A 20674-nucleotide genomic window follows, 5' to 3' on the forward strand; every position below is an offset into this window, starting at 1 on the left:
TCAACCGGTACACAGTGGTCTGAAAATCCCGATCTGTGACCGACTTTGCGCGATTCGTCAGTGACCAATTGCAGGGGTGACCGATCGAAGCCTGGCAATCCTGTACTGGTCAACCTCCGGTATCTGCCGATGCTTGCGCATTAAGTCTAAAGCCGTCATCCCCCCCGGGACACTTTAGACCAGGCAAAGTCGGAACCGGAGGGTCGGACACCTCTCAAACGGGCTGGTGGTTGAGGCGATGTTGCAGATTGAAGTAGGTTTTGATGCAGGACGAGCCGAATACTTCACGAGAGTCCCGGGGTCTCGTGGCTCAGGGTATTCTGTTCTCCTGGGCCGAACAAGCCGGACAAAGTTTCAGCAATCTCTATCTCTGTAGAGAGTATCCAGCTACGAGTTTGTTGTCTCACTGCTGGATCGCACGGTGGTAGAGGAGTTCCCTGCATTCGGTCACTGGCGAATTGTTCACTGTTGTGAGTGAGGGTGCGCCCAGAACGCCGACCCAACTCTTCATGGCATGAGATCTTGAAGAGGTCACTGGTTATCCTTACTAAATCTCACTCGACTAAACCTCTGATCTCGTAGGAACTGAGTAGATCCGTTGTGCTTCGTTCGCGCGGGAGTCCGTGTGAAAAAAGCAGAACGGAGAAGAGATCTTAAGGAGGAAACTGGTCGGTCCGGACCGGCTATAGGGTATCCGATCTCGAGTGAAACAAAGGCATGAGCCCCATGCCTTTGTCTTTTAAAATTTCTTCTCAATTTCTTCAAAATTTCTTCAAAATTTTGAATTTCAAATTAACGTAATGCCATGGGAGTTGTAAGTTGGACGATGGAAGCGTTGCCGTCTGATGTCGGTTCCTCCTCGTGGTGGACGGTGGAAACGAGGGTTTTACCCTCGGCTAAACGCCGACAAAATATGTGCTGGTTTGGTAGTAACACACACACAATTCTTTTATTTTTATTTGTTTACTTATTAAATTTTTTTTCTCAGTACTTGAAAAAATTCCAGACTTTTGGAGCATATTCCCTGACTTTTCCATGTTTTCCAGGCCATTTTTTTTCCCTGACTTTTCCAGGTTTTCCAGATCGCTGGGAACCCTGTATTGCGATAAATTTCAATAGAAGGCGCTCCTTCAATTAGTAGATAGGCAAAATACACAACACTCCGATGCACAAGCATTCATTTTACTTTGTGATAGCAATTGATTGCTATCTGTGCTACTTGGGAATATGACAGCCAGGATTTCAATTTATTTTGACTTAATTTTCCCTGTGTTTTCCTGTAGCTGTACTTTCAGTGATCGGTTGCATAAAATACTCTTTTGCAGCTCATTCGCGGTGTGACACAATCATCCTCCCGAAGTTCTGATGGCTGACGACCTTAAAAAGCCAACCTCCGACTTTAAAACTTCTTGTTTCACTTCACTACCACACAATCCGATTCCAAAAAAAATGTTGGGCCTAAATAATGTTCAAAAATATGTGAAAAAGGACAAAATTCAGAGTTAGCGTCAAATTTCCTGCGTTTTCCGTCAAAATTCCATTCCCTGGGGTTTCCCGGTTTTCTTAGGTAGGAAAAACCCTGGACAGCTCATGTCATTGTATTTTGTGCTATAATAATACTATAGAGGCCGTTTTTCAAAAGCGAAACGCTAGAAATCGGATATTCTAAACTCCCTCTGCGCCTCGATTGATGAATCGTTATCGAATTAGTTTGATCGATAACTCCCTATCTTCACAATGCAATATATCGATCAAGGTCATTCGATAACGATTCAACAATCGACTCGCTGCACCCGCAGCGCTAGTCATTCAACTTGACGTGAGTCTAAAAATCCCCTTCAAAACGGCAGATATGCAATATCAACACCTGTGCAACTGACGTCTCATGAGGGAACGAAAGAAACGCAAAGGGGAAATGGAGCGGATGAAACGGGTGGTTTTGATGGGAAAATGAGGTAAGCAGTCAGAGCTTCCATCATATTTCACCGAGTCGATAACAATACCACGTGTTTCAACCGAAAGGATCGCTCCATTTCCTTTTTGCTTTCTTGTCTATATATTGGTCTATCGATGTCAATAATCAACCCACATTGGTCTATCGATGTGAATAATCAAGCCACTGAGCGAGACTTGATGACGCCAAGCGCCAGGACGCAGCGTCATGCGCCACGGGAAGAGCCTCCAAGCGATAGAGGGAAGTGCAACCATTTCATTTGAGTCAATTTCAACGAGCCCCACTTTCAATTGGAACATGACCGAGGCAGCTGTGTTGTGAAATTATTGAAATACTTGTCCCAACGTAGGCCGTATTTGTAGTCGCTTCTTAAACAGCTCCTTCCCTTGGACTCCTTGTACGAGTAAGAATGAAGCATTTTGATTAACGTCAAAGAACGTCTTTAAAGAACGACACCGCGAAAATTAAGAGAATGGAGATTTTGCATGACAATTTTTTATTGCTTCATCTGCAAGTGCTTATAGAGCAGATTTCGCTGTATTTTTTAAACAAATTTTCTGATATGGAAAATAGTATAAAAATCGATTTAAAAGTGAGAAAATTCACCGCCTAGTAACGTCATCTGGCGGCATTTCCCCCTTAAACACATGTATTTTAGCAGATTAGATCATTTTGTCTTATCTTCTCCAATAATTGTTCAGTTCATGAACCAAGGGTATCCTCGTGTTCAGTTCACTCAGTAGTTTCCACTTAAACACGAAATTCATCAAATTTCAGACACCTGTAAATTCTCAATTGCAACTTAGTAAAACTTTGGAAATGGATCCTTGCGAGGGATTACAATGATTTGCCCAGGCCCAGGCTTCCTGACCCTGCCCAATGTGCGGTCCGGTCCCCAATTATGCCCGGTTTATTATCATTTAAGCCTGCGGGCTGATTGTTGAAATTGATAGACAATGCTATAGACAAAAAAGACGAAGGAAGATGGAGGGATCTATCCGTTGAAACGGGTTGTTGTCAGGGCCGGATTTACCTTCTTGCCGCCCATGGGCCGCCTGTATTTTGTCGCCCCCTTCTCATTCGTTTTGAAACATCAATAAAACCATCAAGTGACCGTGCCGGAGGGAGAGGGGTGCATAAAACGCGTTTATTCGTGTTAGACACATTTTTTGCGAAAGTTTACGGAACTTCGCGCGAAAGTTATGTTCCGTAAACCTATCTCTCCGTGGACAAGGCCTTCCATTTGTAAGCATTGAACGAAAAAATAAAAAAGAACAAACATAAATTTGGTTTAATAATTTTAACTTCCGCCGCCGCTCGGCGCTGACCGCACTGTATTTGGCGCAATGCGGAAAGTATTCCTACAGTCTTGTAGGCGCTATGCGTTCCACGCCGACCGCACTGTATCTGACGCAATGCGTGAAGTATTCATGCAATCTTGTAGGCGCTAATACGTGTTACATGCCGACCGCCGCACCGAGGGCTTCTCCTTTTCATCTCAAGTCCTCGTCATCATCCTTCTCTGCGCTGAGTTCCAGGTCAAATTGCGTGTTTAGTCCCTCTCTTAACTCGACTAATTAAAAATGATGTCTCTTGTATCACCAAAAAACAACAAAATTGGAAATTACTATACTCTCAGGAAAGAGAGATTTTGTCCCCTTTTCTCTCATTGATAATTTTTTTTCCGAATCCCATTTTTTTTATACCTACATTTAAAAAAATTGCAAAATTTGCCGCCCCCCCCCCCCTAAAGTTTCCGCCATGGGCCGCGGCCCATGTGGCCACCCCCTTAATCCGGCCCTGGTTGTTGTTATAGACTAACGGAGAAAATGATGGACTAAGTGGACCGCGTTTAGCAGAGAGGTACCAAGCCACATCAGCTATTGCCGAATGTACCGGGGCAATTTATATATTGAAAAGTAAAAAGAATGATATTTTCGAAAATCTTAGTTATGTATAAATATAACTAAGAGACTATATAAAGTCTCTACATTAATATTAATTCAATTTATTACAAGAGAACGTTAAAGCGAACTCCTTTGAACATTTTAAGGAATTTGCTTCATACTAAGCAGAAAATTCACTGAAAGCACCAAAATCTGCGCAAACGTTTTCATGTAAAAAAATTAAATTGCGCGAATAAATTTGGCTATATCTGATGTGATGGGGCTTGGTTCCTATCTACTTAGCGCGGTCCAACTATTCGGCCTCTCGCTGGTTGCCGTTCATTTATTCTATTACTTACCTCCTTGGTTCATTGCAACCGCACCCGCTTACACCCATTGGATCGCTTCATTTTCCCTTTGTCCTCTTCGTCTATAGCTTTGTCTATCGATTTCGATAATCAGCCCGCTGGTCCGGGCATAAATTGATAAAAAAAAATAGGTGGAACAAGCATCTTATTACAATAGGACTACATTTCGCAATTAAGAACAACGATTTCTGGTTCAGTTAAGAAACAACGTAATAAATATTAGTGCTACGCTATGCAGTATGCAGTGTGCGCTCTACTATAGTTCCTGATAGGACTACATTCTGCAATTTGGAACTGTAAATTCTAGCCCGGTTTAAAAACAACGTATGTGACATTAGTTTCCATATGCACATAAGTGTTTTTCCAGAAAAGCCAGAATGTATAGTTCCAAATTGCAAAATGTAGTCCAATTAATGTAAAAAAAAAATATTTCAAAGCCTTCAAGGAACGAACGCCGGCATCGAAACTATCTTGAAAGATTAGAATTTCTTGGAAGACAACGGAAAGAGCCCCATGGTTATTAGTAATAGTAAGCGAGCTAGGGAGCGGAGCGAATACGAAAAGGCAAGAACAACGCAACGGCGCACAGTGGAAGTAGTCAATGGGAGAAGTCGGACAAAATTTGAAAACATTTAAATGCTCATAACTCCACTATTACAAAACGTCGAGGTCTTAAAAGTGGCCCTATAGGTTTCCCCATAAAATTTACTTTGAAAAGCACCCCTAAAACTTTAAAATTCGAAGATATAAACATCTCTTGCAGTAGTAAAAGAATTCATGTGCGACCTCTTTCATCGACTCGTCCAGGGTTGCCAGCCAAATTATTTTTTTCCATTCCCTGACTTTTCCCTGACTTTTAAGTATGGATCTGACGCAGTGTGTTAAAGTGAAATTGATCCAGTTGATCCCGCCACGCAAGCTCGAGACCGCCCGCGCCTAATTCCACGAAAAATCAGAAAAATCCCTGACCAACACCGAAATTCCCTGACTTTCCCTGACTTTTCCCGGTTGATTTTTTTCCCCTGACTTTTCCCGGTTTTCCCGGTCGCTGGCAACCCTGCTCGATCCACCGTGCGGCGCGATGACCAACGCAACGTCCAAACAGTGATAGGAGCTTTCGATCGGTTCATTCCGATGGGTTACGGGTTTACGGTTAAGCCTGCCAATTCGAAGAGATAATGACGACAGACCGGCTGCAAGTTTCAAAGTGGAGTCTTTTACAATGCCCAATCAGGAATCGGGTACTTCAGACATTGATGAGCGCGCCCGGTTTATTGGCCTCACTCGACGCTCATCCGAGCTCGGAGAATGGTTTGTTTCCTGGCAGAAAAAAGTTTTTATGGGGTACGGGGGTTATTCGATGGACTGCGCACACAGATAGGAGGTTCTGTGGCGCTTTCTGTGATCCCACTTATTTGAAGCGTCCAGCCCATCTACAAACTAGGGGCCTCAAAGAGGCTCATCCATGGAACTGTTGACTGTTGCCTTTCAAAGATCGTCGGGCCGACGATCTTTGAGGGTCACCGATGTGTTCGGGATACATCACAGATCAGATCTTGAAATTTTCAAGGCATTCCGTGCAGAAATGGCTGAGAAATAGACGAATTAGTGCCAGTTTGAGAGCCCCAGTTTGTACGTGGGCTGGACGCTTGAAGCGGGTATTCGACGGTTGATGTTATAGGTACGTAACGGAGAAAGGCCAGAGTATGCTGCGAGTATTCGAAGGAAGATCATCCGAAGGAATTTTTGCTCGTATCAGAGGTCGAAGTAGAACCCTTAAAAAGACTCCTCGTTGATACTGTTGACTGTTAGCCTCTCAAAAATCGTCGGCCCGACAATCATTGAAGGTGATCAATGTGTTTGGGACACATCATAGATCAGATCTTGAAATTTTCAAAGAATTTCATGTAGAACTGGCTGAGAAATTCAAAATTTAGAGTCACTATGAGAACTCTACTTTGATGGTGTGATACGGGCCTACAGAGCGGTAAGGTTCGGAAAAAGGGAGTAGAGAATCCGAAACAACATGGGGATTGGGATCGACCAAATTCTATCGTCAGATTCATCAAAGCTCAAAGTTATTGACTTTATCTTTTTTGACTGAAATAAGTAATTTCCTGCAAGAGTCAGGGATAGCGATCTGATCTTCTGATTGTAAGAGAAATTCCTCAAAAAACACTGTTTCTCTATTTTTCCAATGGTTCAACCCCATGATCCAAAAAAATCTCTTATCGATTGAAGCCCATAACAGAGTCCTCTTCTTTATCCAGTCTAACTTTTCGCGCATAGGTGGGGCTGAATACCTGCCAAGTTTGCATTTGAAATTGAAGCAAAGTGACGATTTCGGGACTGATAAATTCCGACTTTTGGATGGGGATTGGTTCGGGAACCTGATCTTGTATCGAGGCCTAAAAGCAAAGAGTACCAAACCGGAAATCCTCGACTCTTACAGGATCATATACCATTTCAGAATTTTAAAGATCGATAGAACTCAGTGGCGTGGCGTGCTTTGCGATGTATCGATCGATCTGCCATTTGAACCAATGGAAAAGGATCGATAGACAGGGTATTCGCAACGAATACTCCACTAATCGATTCTTTACCATAGCTTCAAATGGAGAGATATCGATGGTCGATCATTCGCGCCACGCCACTGAACTAACGACTCCCCCGCGCCGAGGGGCGCCACATTCCTGCGTGAAAGACGGGAGTTCCATCCTGCCGTGCTAAGGAAGAACGCCGTATGAATAATCGAGAGTCGCCGAATTGCACCGGATAAAACATGTACTTTTGAAGAAAATTATGCGTGATTTTCCTTGGAATTTTCAGGCATTTTAGATAAAATTGCGAACACAATTGTCTGAGAAAATTAAAGAAAAATATTCGCAATTTTCCTAGTAAATCAGGCTTTTATTGAAGGAAATATGGCAACGTTTGATGGCTCTTACGGCGTTCTCTTTAGCAGCATTGCGATGAGCTCCGACTCCGATTGCTCAGGCTCGCACTTGAATCGGTCGATGTTCGAGACCGAGCATCTCGCTTACCTGAAGGGCCCTGTAATACAGGTATTCTTATGGAGCTCGGAGATCATGAGGAAATAAACTTGTTCGGTAGTAACATCGAACGGTTCACTTGCGGCGACGCGGACAATGAAGGCGCTGGTGACGGGGGCAATAAACATGTCGGTGAACCGGAAAACCAACAGGGGACGCCGCTGTCGAATGTTGACGTTCTGCAGAAAAACGCCGTATAACCCTCCGGATGTTGCTAAATTTCCCCCGATAAAACATAAATTTCTGAGAAAAGTTGTGAATATTTCACATTGAAATTTTCACAGGCTTAAGATGAAATCGTCACCTTTCAGCCAAAGTATCATAAGCGCCATGCGACGTTTCAAAATTTCCGCCGCCATTTTATTTTGCACAGAAAAATCTGTTTAAAATTTTTACTGAATTTTGCCGGCAACACAGAGAAAATTCAGTGAAATTTTCGGACAGCTTCGTCGAACAATTTCTCTGTAAGAAAATAAAATGGCGGCGGAAATTTGGAAACGTCGCATGGCGCTTATGATATTTTGGCCGAAAGGTGACGACATGTGTCGAACTACTTGACTTTGCACCTTATCTGGTAGTCCATCAGAAGAAAAACAGTGGCAAGTTTTCCTGAAAATTCGCGTTTTATAGAGGGAAGTTTGGCAGCGACGGAAGGTACATACGGCGTTTTTCCTTAGGACGGGAGATTGATGGCCCGGCTGGCGGAGGGCACCGCCACCGCATCTCGCCGGAAGAAGCGCGCCGTCCCGAGGACTTACTGCTCGGGTAATTATTGCTGTACCACCAAGCTGCCGTGCTAGGGAAAAAACGCAGTATCAACGATAGGATGTTGCCAAATTACAACTGGTGAAATGTTCATCTCTGAAATTTGTGAATACGTAATGTTAATTTCATGGGTGTAGCTCTAGAGAGGCTCAAATTCAACCGAGTCGAAATTTTCTTAGTCTTTCCTTATTGCAGTAACCTACTGAAACTAAGTCAGCTTAACATATCGTCACATTCCGGCCGAAGCATCGCAAGCGCCGTGCGGCGTTTAAAAACTTTTTTTTTACAGAGAAATTGTTAGTTGAATCTGTTTGAAAATTTCACTGAGTTTTATTGGTAGCACAAAGAAAGTTCAGTGAAATTTTTGGACAGCTCCGATGAAAAAAAAAAGGCGGACATTTTTAAATGTCGCATGGCGCTTGTGATACTTTGGCCGGAAAGTGACGATATGTGGTAGGTTGGTAGGTATTCCTGATGTGGACGTTTTTTTTTGTGAGTGTTTTTTTTTTACATTCAGCCCGAAATTGATGAGGGAGCTCTATTACGTTGCGAATTAAAAGAGAGCTTTCTGAGAGAAACTCGATTTTCCGGAAAGTTCCGACATGCCGCATGGGTCTCGGTGTGTTCGGGCTGCTGACTATCAAATCCTAGGCGTGGGTGGTTTCCTTTTACGCTCAATCTAAAAGCAATGAGCGTCTTTCTTTATTTCATGGGGGTTTTCAGAAAAATTACATTCCCCCTAAAAACGAGGGCTTTCATATTTATTTGTAGGGAAAGTTATTAATTTTTGGCATGGAGGTCGAAAACGACATCGTTTTCGATGTCAAGACTAAACAGCTTGACTGGTAGTCATGTCAATAGGATGACGGAAGAGAGGCTGCCAAAAAAGATGCTTGATTGGGTTCCTCCTGGGAGGAGACGCGAAGGGGACACCCGGTGAAAGGGTGGCGACAGGGGGTTTTGGATGAGATGAGGGAGCGCCAACTCCCTGATGACTTGTGGGAGGACCGAGTTTTGTGGCGGTTAGGCGTCGCAGAGCGCCAGAGAGTGCTGCGAGGGCAACTCTTGTGTATGTATTAATTTTTGGCCCTTGCAATTTTCAGACTTTATAGATAAAATTTCGACGGAAGTCCGCCGAGAAATCGGAGTCGACGAATTTTCCTGCAAATTCGTGATTTGTCTGAGGAAAGGCAACGGCTGATGGCTCATACGGCATCCTTACTTAGGGGTTAGGACGGCCGAATGCCGGTCCTCTGGCTGGCGTCTGGTCCGTCTCACGGGGCCCCGGCACGACACGACGTCAAAACTTGGCGAGGAAATCTGGAGCCAAGGACATGGCAAGTGCATCGGCTGCATCGGCTGCATCGGCTGCATCGGCTCCAGAAGCTGGATGCGAGCGCGGACGCAAGGCGCAGCGCGCAGGTTTGCCAGGGAGCTGGGCGCGGATAGCCGCGGGTGCGTCCCAAGAGGCGGGAAAATTCCGATGATTTCCGGCGACAGCAACTCCGCCCGCGGGCGGGTGAGAGCGTGACTCGCCTCCAATTTCGATGAAAAACCCGTTGGCCTCCTTCGCTCGCAACTCAACGTCCATCCGAGTCCAGCGGCTATCAGCCGGGCTCATTCCTCAAATTCATAGACGAAGGAAGTCGAAAGGGATATGAAGGGATCCTACTGGTGGAAGCGGTTTTACATCGCTGCCCCAACCTGCGGGCCGATAACTGATATTGATAGGCAAAGCTATAGACGAAGAAGAAAGATAAAATTGTTGTAATTTATAGACAAAGGAAGTCAAAAGGGATATAAGGGGATCCTACTGGTGGAAGCGGTTTTACATCGCTGCCCCAACCTGCGGACCGATAATTGAAAATAGACAAGGCTATAGACGAAGAAAACAAAAGGGATATGGAGGGATCGGGATCCTATCGATGGAAGCAGGTGGTTGCAATGGACGAAGAAGGTAGATACACTGAAAAAAAAGTTACGGGTTATGTAGACATACCGTTCGTTCCGGGCTTAGAGACTGAAAGTTCCGGGTGCTGGCGCCGTTGCTTCGACTACTCCGGCTACTACGCCCGAAACTTTCGGCCTCCGAGTCCGGAACGCGGCCGGTAGTTCTTCTATACATATGTATACAGGGTGATCCAAAAGTCCCTTCCACCCCCTCTAACTTTTTACCTAATTGAGGTAAAGATTTGAAACTTGGGGGATATTCCTAGGTCAAAGGGAGCTACTTTTTGGCCCCCCTAAAATTTTCAGGGGGCCCCCCTTGAGGAGGCAACGGCCCCCAACTTTTAATTTTCAAATGGGAAGACCCCCTCCGTGATAGCTCGTTCGAAAAAGCATAAAAAAAGAAAACTTTTCGCGCAAACCCGAAGTCAATATCTCAAACAGTTTCAAAATGGCGGCCGGTTAAAGTTCAAAATGGCCGAAAATTCACACCGGTTATTTGTCGATGGATTTGCGCGAAAATCGGTAAGTTGGGGTATTTTGACACGAGAAAAACGAATTTGACGTTAGATTTTAAAAGAAACCGAAATTTCCAAAATGACCGCCGGTTAAAGTTAAAAATGGCCGAAAATTGTCACCTCGATTTTTGCTGATGGATTTGCCTAAAACTTGGAATTTGAGAGTATTTTGGCATAAGATAAACAAATTTGAACTTAGATCTCTAAAAAAATCAATTTTTGGTCATTTTGAACTTTAACCGGCGGCCATTTTGGAAATTTCGGTTTTTTTTAAAATCTAACGTCAAATTCGTTTTTCTCGTGTCTAAATACCCCTACATTCCGATTTTCGCGCAAATCCATCGACAAATAACCGGTGTGAATTTTCGGCCATTTTGAACTTTAACCGGCCGCCATTTTGAAACGGTTTGAGATATTGACTTTGGGTTTGCGCGAAAAGTTTTCTTTTTTTTATGCTCTTTCGAACGAGCTATCACAAAGGGGGTCTTCCCATTCTAAAATTAAAAGTTGGGGGCCGTTGCCCCCCCCCCCCCAAGGGGGGCCCCCCTGAAAACTTTAGGGAGGCCAAAAAGTAGCTCCCTTTGACCTAGGAATATCCCCAAGTTTTAAATCTTTACCTCAATTAGGTAAAAAGTTAGCGGGGGTGGAAGGGACTTTTGGATCACCCTGTATAGCTCGTAAGTACGGCTTCCGCGGCCGGAGTTTTCTTTTCAGTGTAATAGACTAATAACTAACGGCAACCCGCGAGAGACCCTGTTTCCTCCCTCAGTCTATAGGAACCAACCATTTTAACCAATGGGATCGCTCCATACTCGCCTATGTCTATTTCAACAAGCAGCCCGCGCGCAGGCGGATTTGAAGGTACCCAGTGGGCTGATTATTGAAATATAGATAAACAAGATAAACAACTGCTCCTCTTGTGACCGGGCAAATCAAATTTCCCCTGACCAACGTACAATAAAAATGTTCGTATCTCAGCTAAGAGTTGATTTCGGTAGTTTTTGCTTCGGGAATCGTATTTTACGTAAAATTTTGGTGAAGAATCATGTATCAGAGTTCTTAAATTCGTACCTTATTCAATGATCCATTCAATCTAAAAAAATGAAAATTACAGAGAACTTTCCTAACTATTCTCAGAAAAATTATTTCATCAGGAGAAAAGATACAACGTTGAAATGCTCATACAGCGTCGAAACACAACATGGTCAAGCCTAATTTTTCGATGCCACGAATACCCTAAAGTGAGTTCGAATAATCGCGCCAAACACAGTGCGGCCGGCGTTAAACGCATATTAACGCCTGCAAGACTGTAGGAATACTTCTCGCATTGCGCCAAACAGTGCAGTCTGCGTGGGGCGTATGTTGGCGCCTGCAAGACTGCGTAAATACTTCTCGCATTGCGCCAATCGCGGTGCAGTAGGTCAATTGGCGTAATACGCATATTAGACTGTAGGAATACTTCACGAATTGCATGCACAGCACGGTGCGCGCTATAATCGTTGTAATTTCTAGGTTTCAGACCCACCACCTGCGGTATGGCGGACACAGTATCCAACCAGTGTATAACGCGAGCCTGCAATCCTGGAAGGATCCTGGATATTTGCCTGCTCTTCGTTAACTTTCCCACTTGGACTGAGTGTCATCGTTTTTGACTCTCTGCCCCGGTTTTTACCATGATTAAAGGGGAAATATATATCCTCATCGTAACAATACAGAAACTTGGATGTTATTTAGTTTTTTTTTCGTTTTTTTTTTTTTTTTTTTTTTTTTTTTTTTGTTATTACTTAAAAAAAAGGAGAACGAACGAAAATATCGCATCAAAATTTTCAATGCCTTTAACTGAGATCAATAAGGAAAATTCGCGGAAACTTTTGAGTGAAACTGTGTGTAGCTTCTTAGAGACATCATTGATTAAAAAGAACGTTGCAATGTATGACGTTGCAATTAGAGATAAATACGCTTCCTTTCGAGTGCACGCTTCGGGTTTTGAATAACTTGAATCTGGTCGTTCTGCAATATTTTACGTGTAGTTTTCCTTCATTAGTTGGCGACCGCGCAGCGGCCACAGGCCCCTAGTACATTGTAATGTGGTCATATTTGATCTCTTTTCGGGTCTAATACTGGCCTAAGCATGGGCCTGGTGAAAAATGCAAGTTTCACAGTTTGCGGTCGAATGCCAAAAAATCGTATTTTCCATCAAGATCGGCCATCAGACCCATGTTCAGGTCAGTATTAGATCTAAAAATAGACCGGAAATGGCCAAATGATGATGTCATGATGATCCTCAATGAGCAAAAAATCCTGAAGTTGAGGAAATTCAACTAGGAGCCCCTCCTTTGCGTAAGAATACAATATTATCAGGGTGTCTACTAAAACAGGCTAATTAGTACTTTTGCAATACCTTTTCAGTATACATTCTTCAGAAATTCAATACCTCCTTAAAATAAAAATTCCGTAATTTTTCAGTACTTTCATTTGACGAAATTTTAAAATTTTCGAAAATTTGAAATTCTTGCTCGAATTGCGACAAAAAATTTCACTGGTGCTTGAAGATTAACTGACTGCACAGTCGCAATCTTGCAGGCAAATATTACTCTAAGAATCAACGCGCAGGGAATAATTGCATACTTCCCAGGCTTTATTGAAAACAACTTGTGGTATGAAGGAGAAAACTCGGACCTTCATGCGGAACTTCCGTAATTCAGAACTTTTTGAACGCCCCAACGATCTAAAAACTATAGATAGGGTGATCCTATGCTAGGCCAACAGTGAAATTCGTATCACACTAGGAGCAACAAATTGGTTAGGACGAGGATAGTCGGTTTCCACGGTATCTTATGGGACTGCTAAATGAGGACTTCTATCGAGTTCAGAACCGACTGTTTGAAAATCTGCGCGCAGATATGAAACTTAGCCATTCTTCAAGTGAGTTTACGATAAAATTGTCAACTCTAAATCATTTATTGTAAACATTCCCGTATTTAGTTATTGTAATACATATGAAGATTAAGACGAGAATAGCAATTGGACAGCTCCACCCCTCCTAAATGACAAGTATAGGCTATTCAGAATTTGCAAACTCACATGAGTAGAACTTCCTACTTACATGAGTAGAAATTCTACTCATATGAGAATAAATTCTATTCATATGAGAAGAAATTCTACTCATTTGAGAAAAAATTCTACTCATAAAACAAGAAAAATTCAATTCATATGAATTCAATTTTTTCATTTCTCAGAGGTGCTGTTTCTCGCCAGGTGGCACTGACATGATGTGTAAATTTCGAAAATAAAAACATTTTGTTCTTATGATTTTTTTGATGCGGTGACTAGTTTCTGAGATATCGGACACGATATATTCAACGCTGAACTCACGTGAGTTGAAATCTCTAGTCATAGAAGTTGGCAAAAACTGGATGAAGAAATACTGTTCATATGAATTGAATTCTATTCATATTAGTTGAAATTCTATTCATATGAGTTGAAATTCTATTCATATGAATTGGAATTCTATTCACATGACTTTGAATTTCTACCAATTTGTATTCACCATTTTGAGCAGGGACACCCTGCCCGCCAATCGAACGACCGCTCCATGTGTGTTACGTCTTTTCGCAGGCGACCATCAATCCACAGTTTCTATCCCGTTGGATCGCCCTTAAAAAATCAGTACTTTTTCCAGACTTTCCGAAAATTCCGGACTAGTAGACACCCTGATCATGTTTCGCAATGCTTGGTTTCAATACTTCTCAAGAAGTCCATTATTTCGCCGGGAGGCTTTCTCACCTGTACCATGAGCGCAGGCCTCCTCCTGGACTTGGACCCCTCCCACAATGCTGACTTAGGTGACGTCTAGTAATACTGATGGTGATAGGTACGATAGGACGGTTGCCGCTCCATTTCAGCCGCAAAGATCCGTTGCTGCTCCTTCAGCAGTTCATATTCTGCATTTTTAACCCTTTCTTTCCGTTCGATCAATTCCTCTTCGAATTCTCTTTGTGCTTTTGCCCTTTCTCTCGCCTCATTCTGGCGCAGCAATGCCTTGACCCTTTCTTGCTCTTGTTCTTTTACTTGTCGCTGGCGTGAAATTTCTCTTTCTCGTCGTTTTGCCTCAAGCTGCGCCCTGGTCAAGCCCTGATTTTTATTCGGGCTGGTGTTCCTCCTGATGGGCGAGTAATAGCTCCTATTTCTACCGCTTGCGGTTCTGCTTACACGCCTTGGCAAGTTCTCAGCGCTCCCTCTTGGACCTCTGTTTCTCTGGGCCGCTCTCGCCTCTAAAAGTTGCGTTTCCCGGGCATCCGACGAAGCTTCTTCCACCTCCCTTTCGCAGCGCGAGCCCTTTGTCATTCCTGTGGCGTCTGAGACGCTGTGCTGGGTGTACGGGCCGAGTATAATGGCCAACGGGTGGATGGAGTCCCTGCCCTTGGTCCACGGATATCCGGCGGGGTCTGGGTGCGAGGGGGAAAGGTGCGGGGGCGACCTGTCTGCCGCAGCACCGTTCGGTCGCTGGGTCTCGGTCAGTGATGTGCATATTGAGCATGCATTGAGTACAATTAGAATGATGATGAGCTTACGTACCTTCGGGTCGACAGTGAGCTCCGGGGAGGAACAGGTCGATCGTGAGAGACTGATCAGTTCTTTCGCTGCGTCTCCTGAAATTGGAAATAGAGGAAACTCTTTAACACGGCGACCAGCTCTTCTAAACGCTGGCGGAGAAAAAGTTCAGGATGGTTGGCGATCGGGAGAAGTCAGGGAATGCAACTCGACCGGGAAAAATCAGGGAATTTCGTCGGGGGTCAGGGAATTTTTTGTGGAGTCGGGTTCCTCGTAAAAATCAGGGTTACCACAGAATTTGGAAAATGAAATTCCCTGACATTTCCATGATTCCCCTGACACATTTATGATGACATTAAATATTACTTTCTGAAGATTCATACCAATTTTTTAGACTCTTCCTCTTCAATTTCGTTGGATTGACTTAATTAATATTACGGTACGCTCTCTTAGGATTGAAAATTGTGGCTGAAAACAGCTCTGAAATGGACATTAACTAGCCGCTACGGCATTAGCCAAACATTTCAAGCTTATTTTTTATTGTGTACTTCCCAATGAGCGCCGAAACTATCAGCCCCTCATTCTCTGTTCATTGCTGATGTTTACTTCAGAAAAGCTTTCTAAAAATTGCTACAACAGGAACTTGGAAAAATTATTAAAATAAATATTTACCAATTTCTGCAGAGACGTCTCTTTTTTCCGACGTTGTCACTTTCCGTTCTGTTTTGTTGCCTCTGAAAGTTTGAACGGTTTCCTTCGTTAGCGTTTCAATTTTGGGTCCCTGATGAAACAAACACAGAATATCAATGATAAACATTCACATCTACGATACAATAACAACACCACGTTAGGGGGCCGTCCATAAATTACGTCATCCATTTTTTCAAATTTCGCAGAAAATCGATAAAAATCAGTAGATATAGTCTGCAGCGTTAATAACATGATGAGTTTCTTTTATTGAGTATTAAATATATGTTTTGTTCTTTCCCCCTTTTAGGGGGAAAACGCAGAAAATCGATAAAAATCGGTAGATACGGTAAAATTTCAAACGAACATTATCAGCTTTTTTGCCTTCAGGAAAGCTTATTTCATCCTTGGCTTGAACCCTCATCTCTCCCCGTCACCCATTATTATCCACGGCTAGACCCCCCCCCCTTCCCCAGTATTGGGTGACGTAGGTTATGGACGGCCCCTAGGTGGTTGATAATACCAACATAATTTGGCATAAAAAACCGGGCCTAAAATTGTATAAAATTCAAACTACGGGCGCATTTTCATTTGCTGCTTCTTAATCAAATTTCAGGCAAATTTTGAGTGTATTATATGATGCTCTGAAGCAAGCATGTGTCCGGCAGCTGGTAATGGTTATGGTTCAATTCTATCTGGAGCCACTTCATTCTACGTCACGTTCATTCCACAAGAAGTATAAGCGGTATGCGGCATTATGAATTGTAGTGGTGAAAACTTTACACAGGGGAAAATTTTTCTCTTGGAGTATTATAATACAGAAAAGGTAGAAGCGAAAAATTTGCGATTACAGATTTGATCTTTTAGAGGAATCAATTTGTTCCTGCCATGCCGCCTAGAATTGAAGGGCTCAGCGCAGAAATGACTCCTCTCCAATGGGCCATCTTCACGCGGTAAAATGGGATCTTTGAAATGCGGATACTTCATGCTTCTCCTAGCCCGCTAATTGAACGTATTTATGATAAAAGGACGTACCTAAATGCATAGGGTTTTTGTGCAACTTAGTTCTTTTCCGCATTTATATGTCCAATTGACGGGCCGGCGACGAGGGTGCAAGCTTTAGTTAATCCAACCCATTTTCAAGATTTCATTTAGACCTAGAGTAGAAGTCTTAACAATACTTCAAAATCTCCACAAATAATCGTAAGAGTTTTTAGCGCTAACTCTCTTCAAATTTTGTAACCAGCTTTCTTTCAAGATTCCTCTCCGGCTTGGCTACATCGCGTTCCCTTTTAGGTGATAATAACATGCTCCGTGCATGCCAACTGCTTTCATGTATTTGTGTCCGTGACGCCAGAAAACACACGAAAAAATAGCAGACACAAGATGAAAAATTGGGAAAAAACCTCTAAAACCATGATCAAAAAAATAAGTTGCCCAAAATTTGCACGTAGTCATCGTTGTTGCGGGTGTTAACCTCGAGCGTAGAGAAAAAGAGAGGCTGATAGACTGCACATTATAATCATAATAATTTATTTTATTTGTAAATGCACATTTATAACGGCGAAAACAAATATGTCAAAATTAGTTAGGATATAAGAAAAGAAAAAAATTAAAACATTAAAATTTTCAAAAAAATAAATCAGTGGCGTGCCGTGCTTTGCGATGGATCGATTGACCTGTTATTTAAAGCTACAAAAAAAGATCGATTATCAGGGCGTTTTCAAGGATCATCTCTATGAACGCTTCTTTACCATATTGCCGTGCTAAGGAAGAACGCCGTATGAACATTCGAGGGTTGCCAAATTTCCATCGATAAAATGTTTATTTTTGAGTAAAGATATCCCTGGTAAAAATTGGCGATAGGAGCTGCGTTTCAAAATGCCATAGGAGTTTTTATAGCCGACTAAAGAAGGCTATTGAAAATCATATAGCTGGCTGTAGAAAGCGGAGCAAATCATATAGCCGAGCTATACGAAGCTATAAAAAAGTATACAGTCGGGCTATAGTGCCTATCGCCGGGCTTCACACTTTATCGCCATTGCCTATAAAAGGGTATAAGAAATTGTGTAGAAATTCGTGTGCTTTAGAAATCATTAAGTTTTTTACGGAACTACCTTAATGTTTACAAAACACACATTGTATTTTCCTTTAAAACACATTTTTTTCATCAATTAAAATGAGAATAGTCCATACAGAGTGTGCAAACATTTCGAAGTCATGAGTTGAACAACGCTGACTCCACGAGATTAAATATTAGAGCCTAACACAAAGCGGAGCGGCGGCGCACTGGTGCCTGCAAACCTAACAGGGATACTTCACGCATTGCGCAATGCGTGAAGTATCCCTGTTAGGTTTGTAGGCGCCAATGCGCGTTCCCGCGCTGGCTGCCCGCTCGCCGCGCCGCGCCGCGCCGCGCCGCAGCGTACCACGGCGCTTGAAGCAACTATTTCACACCAGAGGTATTGCACAGTATCGCACAAAATTGAAGGCGCTCCAACATATTAGGAATGGCGGGCATCCTTCAAAAGTACGGAGCTTTCTTCGTAAAATAAATCAAGATACTACGGCACAAAAAGAGAGCGGTAGTCCAAAAACTAACTAAGTCCTAGTATCCGTATTTAGTAACGTTTAGCATGAACTTTATCGTCTGGCTGTTGCTTAATCGTCATCGGCTATTAAAGGCTATAAGAAATTGTACAGCCGGCTCCAGAAGCTACTGGAAATCTTACAGCCGGCTTTAGGTCTATAGTATTTTGGAACACACATTCTACTGCCAATTTTTACCAGGGATGCATATTTTCCCCTGAAATTTTCAGGAACTTTAGGTGAAATCGCGAAAAAAATTATCTGAGAAATGGAATGAAAATATTCAGAAGTTGACAAGGAAATTCGTGTTTTATCAAAGGAAATTTGGCAACGCCTGAAGGTTTATACGGCGTTCTTCCTTAGCACGGCAGCTCAGCTTCAAATGGAATAATATCGATTGTCAACTATCGACACTTTGCGACTGGTGACTGCTGCAGGATGATTATTGAAATTGATAGACAAAGGGAAAAAGTAGCGATCCTATTGGTGGAAGCGGTTGGTTGCAATGGACGCAAAGGGGTAAGTATAAAACTAACTAACAGTACGTATCCCTCGAGAGACACTGCAGTTAGTCCATCATTTTTCCCCTTAGTCTACAACCTTCACTCGTTTCCATCGATAGGATCGCTCCATTTTCCTTTGTCTACAGCTTTGTCCATAGCTTTCAAAAATCGACCCGCTGTCGTCACGGGGTACACAATTACACATTAAAATTAACGAAAGTGTTGCACTTAGTCATTTTTTTTCAGTATATACTCTCAGAATAAAATTGTTCAGCATTTGCGTTGCATACATGAGGAGTGAAAATTCAAAACCAGGTACTTAAATAGGTACCATCAGGCGTTGCAAAAGTCGTGCAATCGTTTCCATCAATTAACGGAAATCCAGCTACAATAGAATTTCGTTATGACACTTCTCGAAATGACGTGTATCCGGAAATAACACTTCCCCTTTTTTAAGGCCCAACCTGTCGTTTATCGTTGTCGCGTTTTTCGAAATAAAGTTTCGCCAGAAACTACGTTCTACTTCTAATTCCCTTCAAAAACGTTAAAACGAGATACAACTTTACCTTATTGATACATGCAGAGTAAAAACTATCTGCATGATAATAAAATCAAAGTTAGGAAAAATTCTTCAAATAAAACGTCTAAAGAACGAAAACATCTAGGTTTCTTTGCAGAGAAGGACACCATGCACAATTGTGCCACCTGCGTTCAGCAGAATGGAACCAAGCCACATCAGCTGTTGCCAAAAATTGGGCAATTTAATTTCTTTCAAAAAAAGGGGGCAGTCTATCTTTTTCGCACACTTTTGATTCTTTAAGGTAAGCATTGCTATATTTTAGTGCACTATGTTGTAACATTGCAGAACCTCTACTTTTCACGGTCAAATAATTCGAAAAATATTACGATTCTACACAAAATAAATGAGAGAGGAATACTGGACTTTTGAGGGCGAAATTTGTAATACTTAAAGCCTTCATATGAGATGCTGTCTTTGCCGCGGTAATTTTTAACTATAGTAAAATTACTACTCATTTTAAAACATTTAAAACTACTTAAAAAATTAGGAACACTTTTGGTTAAAATCTCATGGTACTAAAAACCACTACTTTAAAAATAATTGGACTAAAAACATACAGACGTCATCGAAGATGCTGCGGCAAAAGATTTTAAATCTGATCTGCGTTGAGACGTTGCAAGATTGTGCACTGACAAAATTTGTGCGAAACTGAACCTGTGCAAAACTGTGGCGCAATCGAAAAGGGTTGTACGGATTTTTATGCAAAATGCAGTAAATTTTTTACACAGTGCGAAGCTAATTCCTGAAAAATTTCAAAGGAATCTGCGCATACGCTCTCTTGTAAAGGATTAAACTGATGTGGCTTGGTTCCTTTCTGCTGAACGCGGTCCAATTTAAGCTGGTGGCTCTATGACCAAATTTTAAATTTCCATACTCTTCAAATGCTTTCGATGGATTTGAAGTTTCCGAGACAACTGCGATTAAGGCAGAAGTGCCATACTCTGTGAAAATGAGGCGTGAAATTGCACACACTAGAGGACATGAGCGGAACTGGGTGCTTTTCGTGGTAGGGGCAGAAGGGTACCTCATGAAAGGGGGTCTAGGGACATAAAAATAATCTCTGCTGAAAAGAATTCACAAAACTTTCCTAGCACCAAAGGAATGTTTGGATGATGTCTCTAGCATCAAAGGGGGACTCAGAGGTCTCCGATATTTCTGGAAGCCTTCCCCCGAAAGTTTGAAAAGAGGTCTTGAGAGGAATTAATTCTGAGCTGCTCCCACCCTAAAGTTGATGTAATTACAATTATATAGATGAAAAATACGTCTTACG

At 42.5% G+C, this 20674-nt stretch overlaps 1 protein-coding gene across 4 annotated transcripts in view; it reads right to left on the minus strand.

Moving 5' to 3' along the window:
• LOC109034480 (uncharacterized) overlaps positions 1–20674 on the minus strand; it is an 84320-nt gene that overhangs the window by 27650 nt on the left and 35996 nt on the right. For all 4 annotated transcript variants that reach the window (XM_019047665.2, XM_019047666.2, XM_019047663.2 and 1 more), the window contains 2 exons: positions 15718–15826; positions 15070–15143 (listed from right to left, as the gene is read on the minus strand). In XM_019047665.2, the coding sequence (XP_018903210.2) occupies positions 15070–15143; positions 15718–15826 (183 nt within the window). The remainder of the gene's footprint in view (positions 1–15069; positions 15144–15717; positions 15827–20674) is intronic.

This window comes from Bemisia tabaci, chromosome 3 (assembly GCF_918797505.1).
Source record: "Bemisia tabaci chromosome 3, PGI_BMITA_v3".
Lineage (NCBI taxonomy): Eukaryota > Metazoa > Arthropoda > Insecta > Hemiptera > Aleyrodidae > Bemisia > Bemisia tabaci.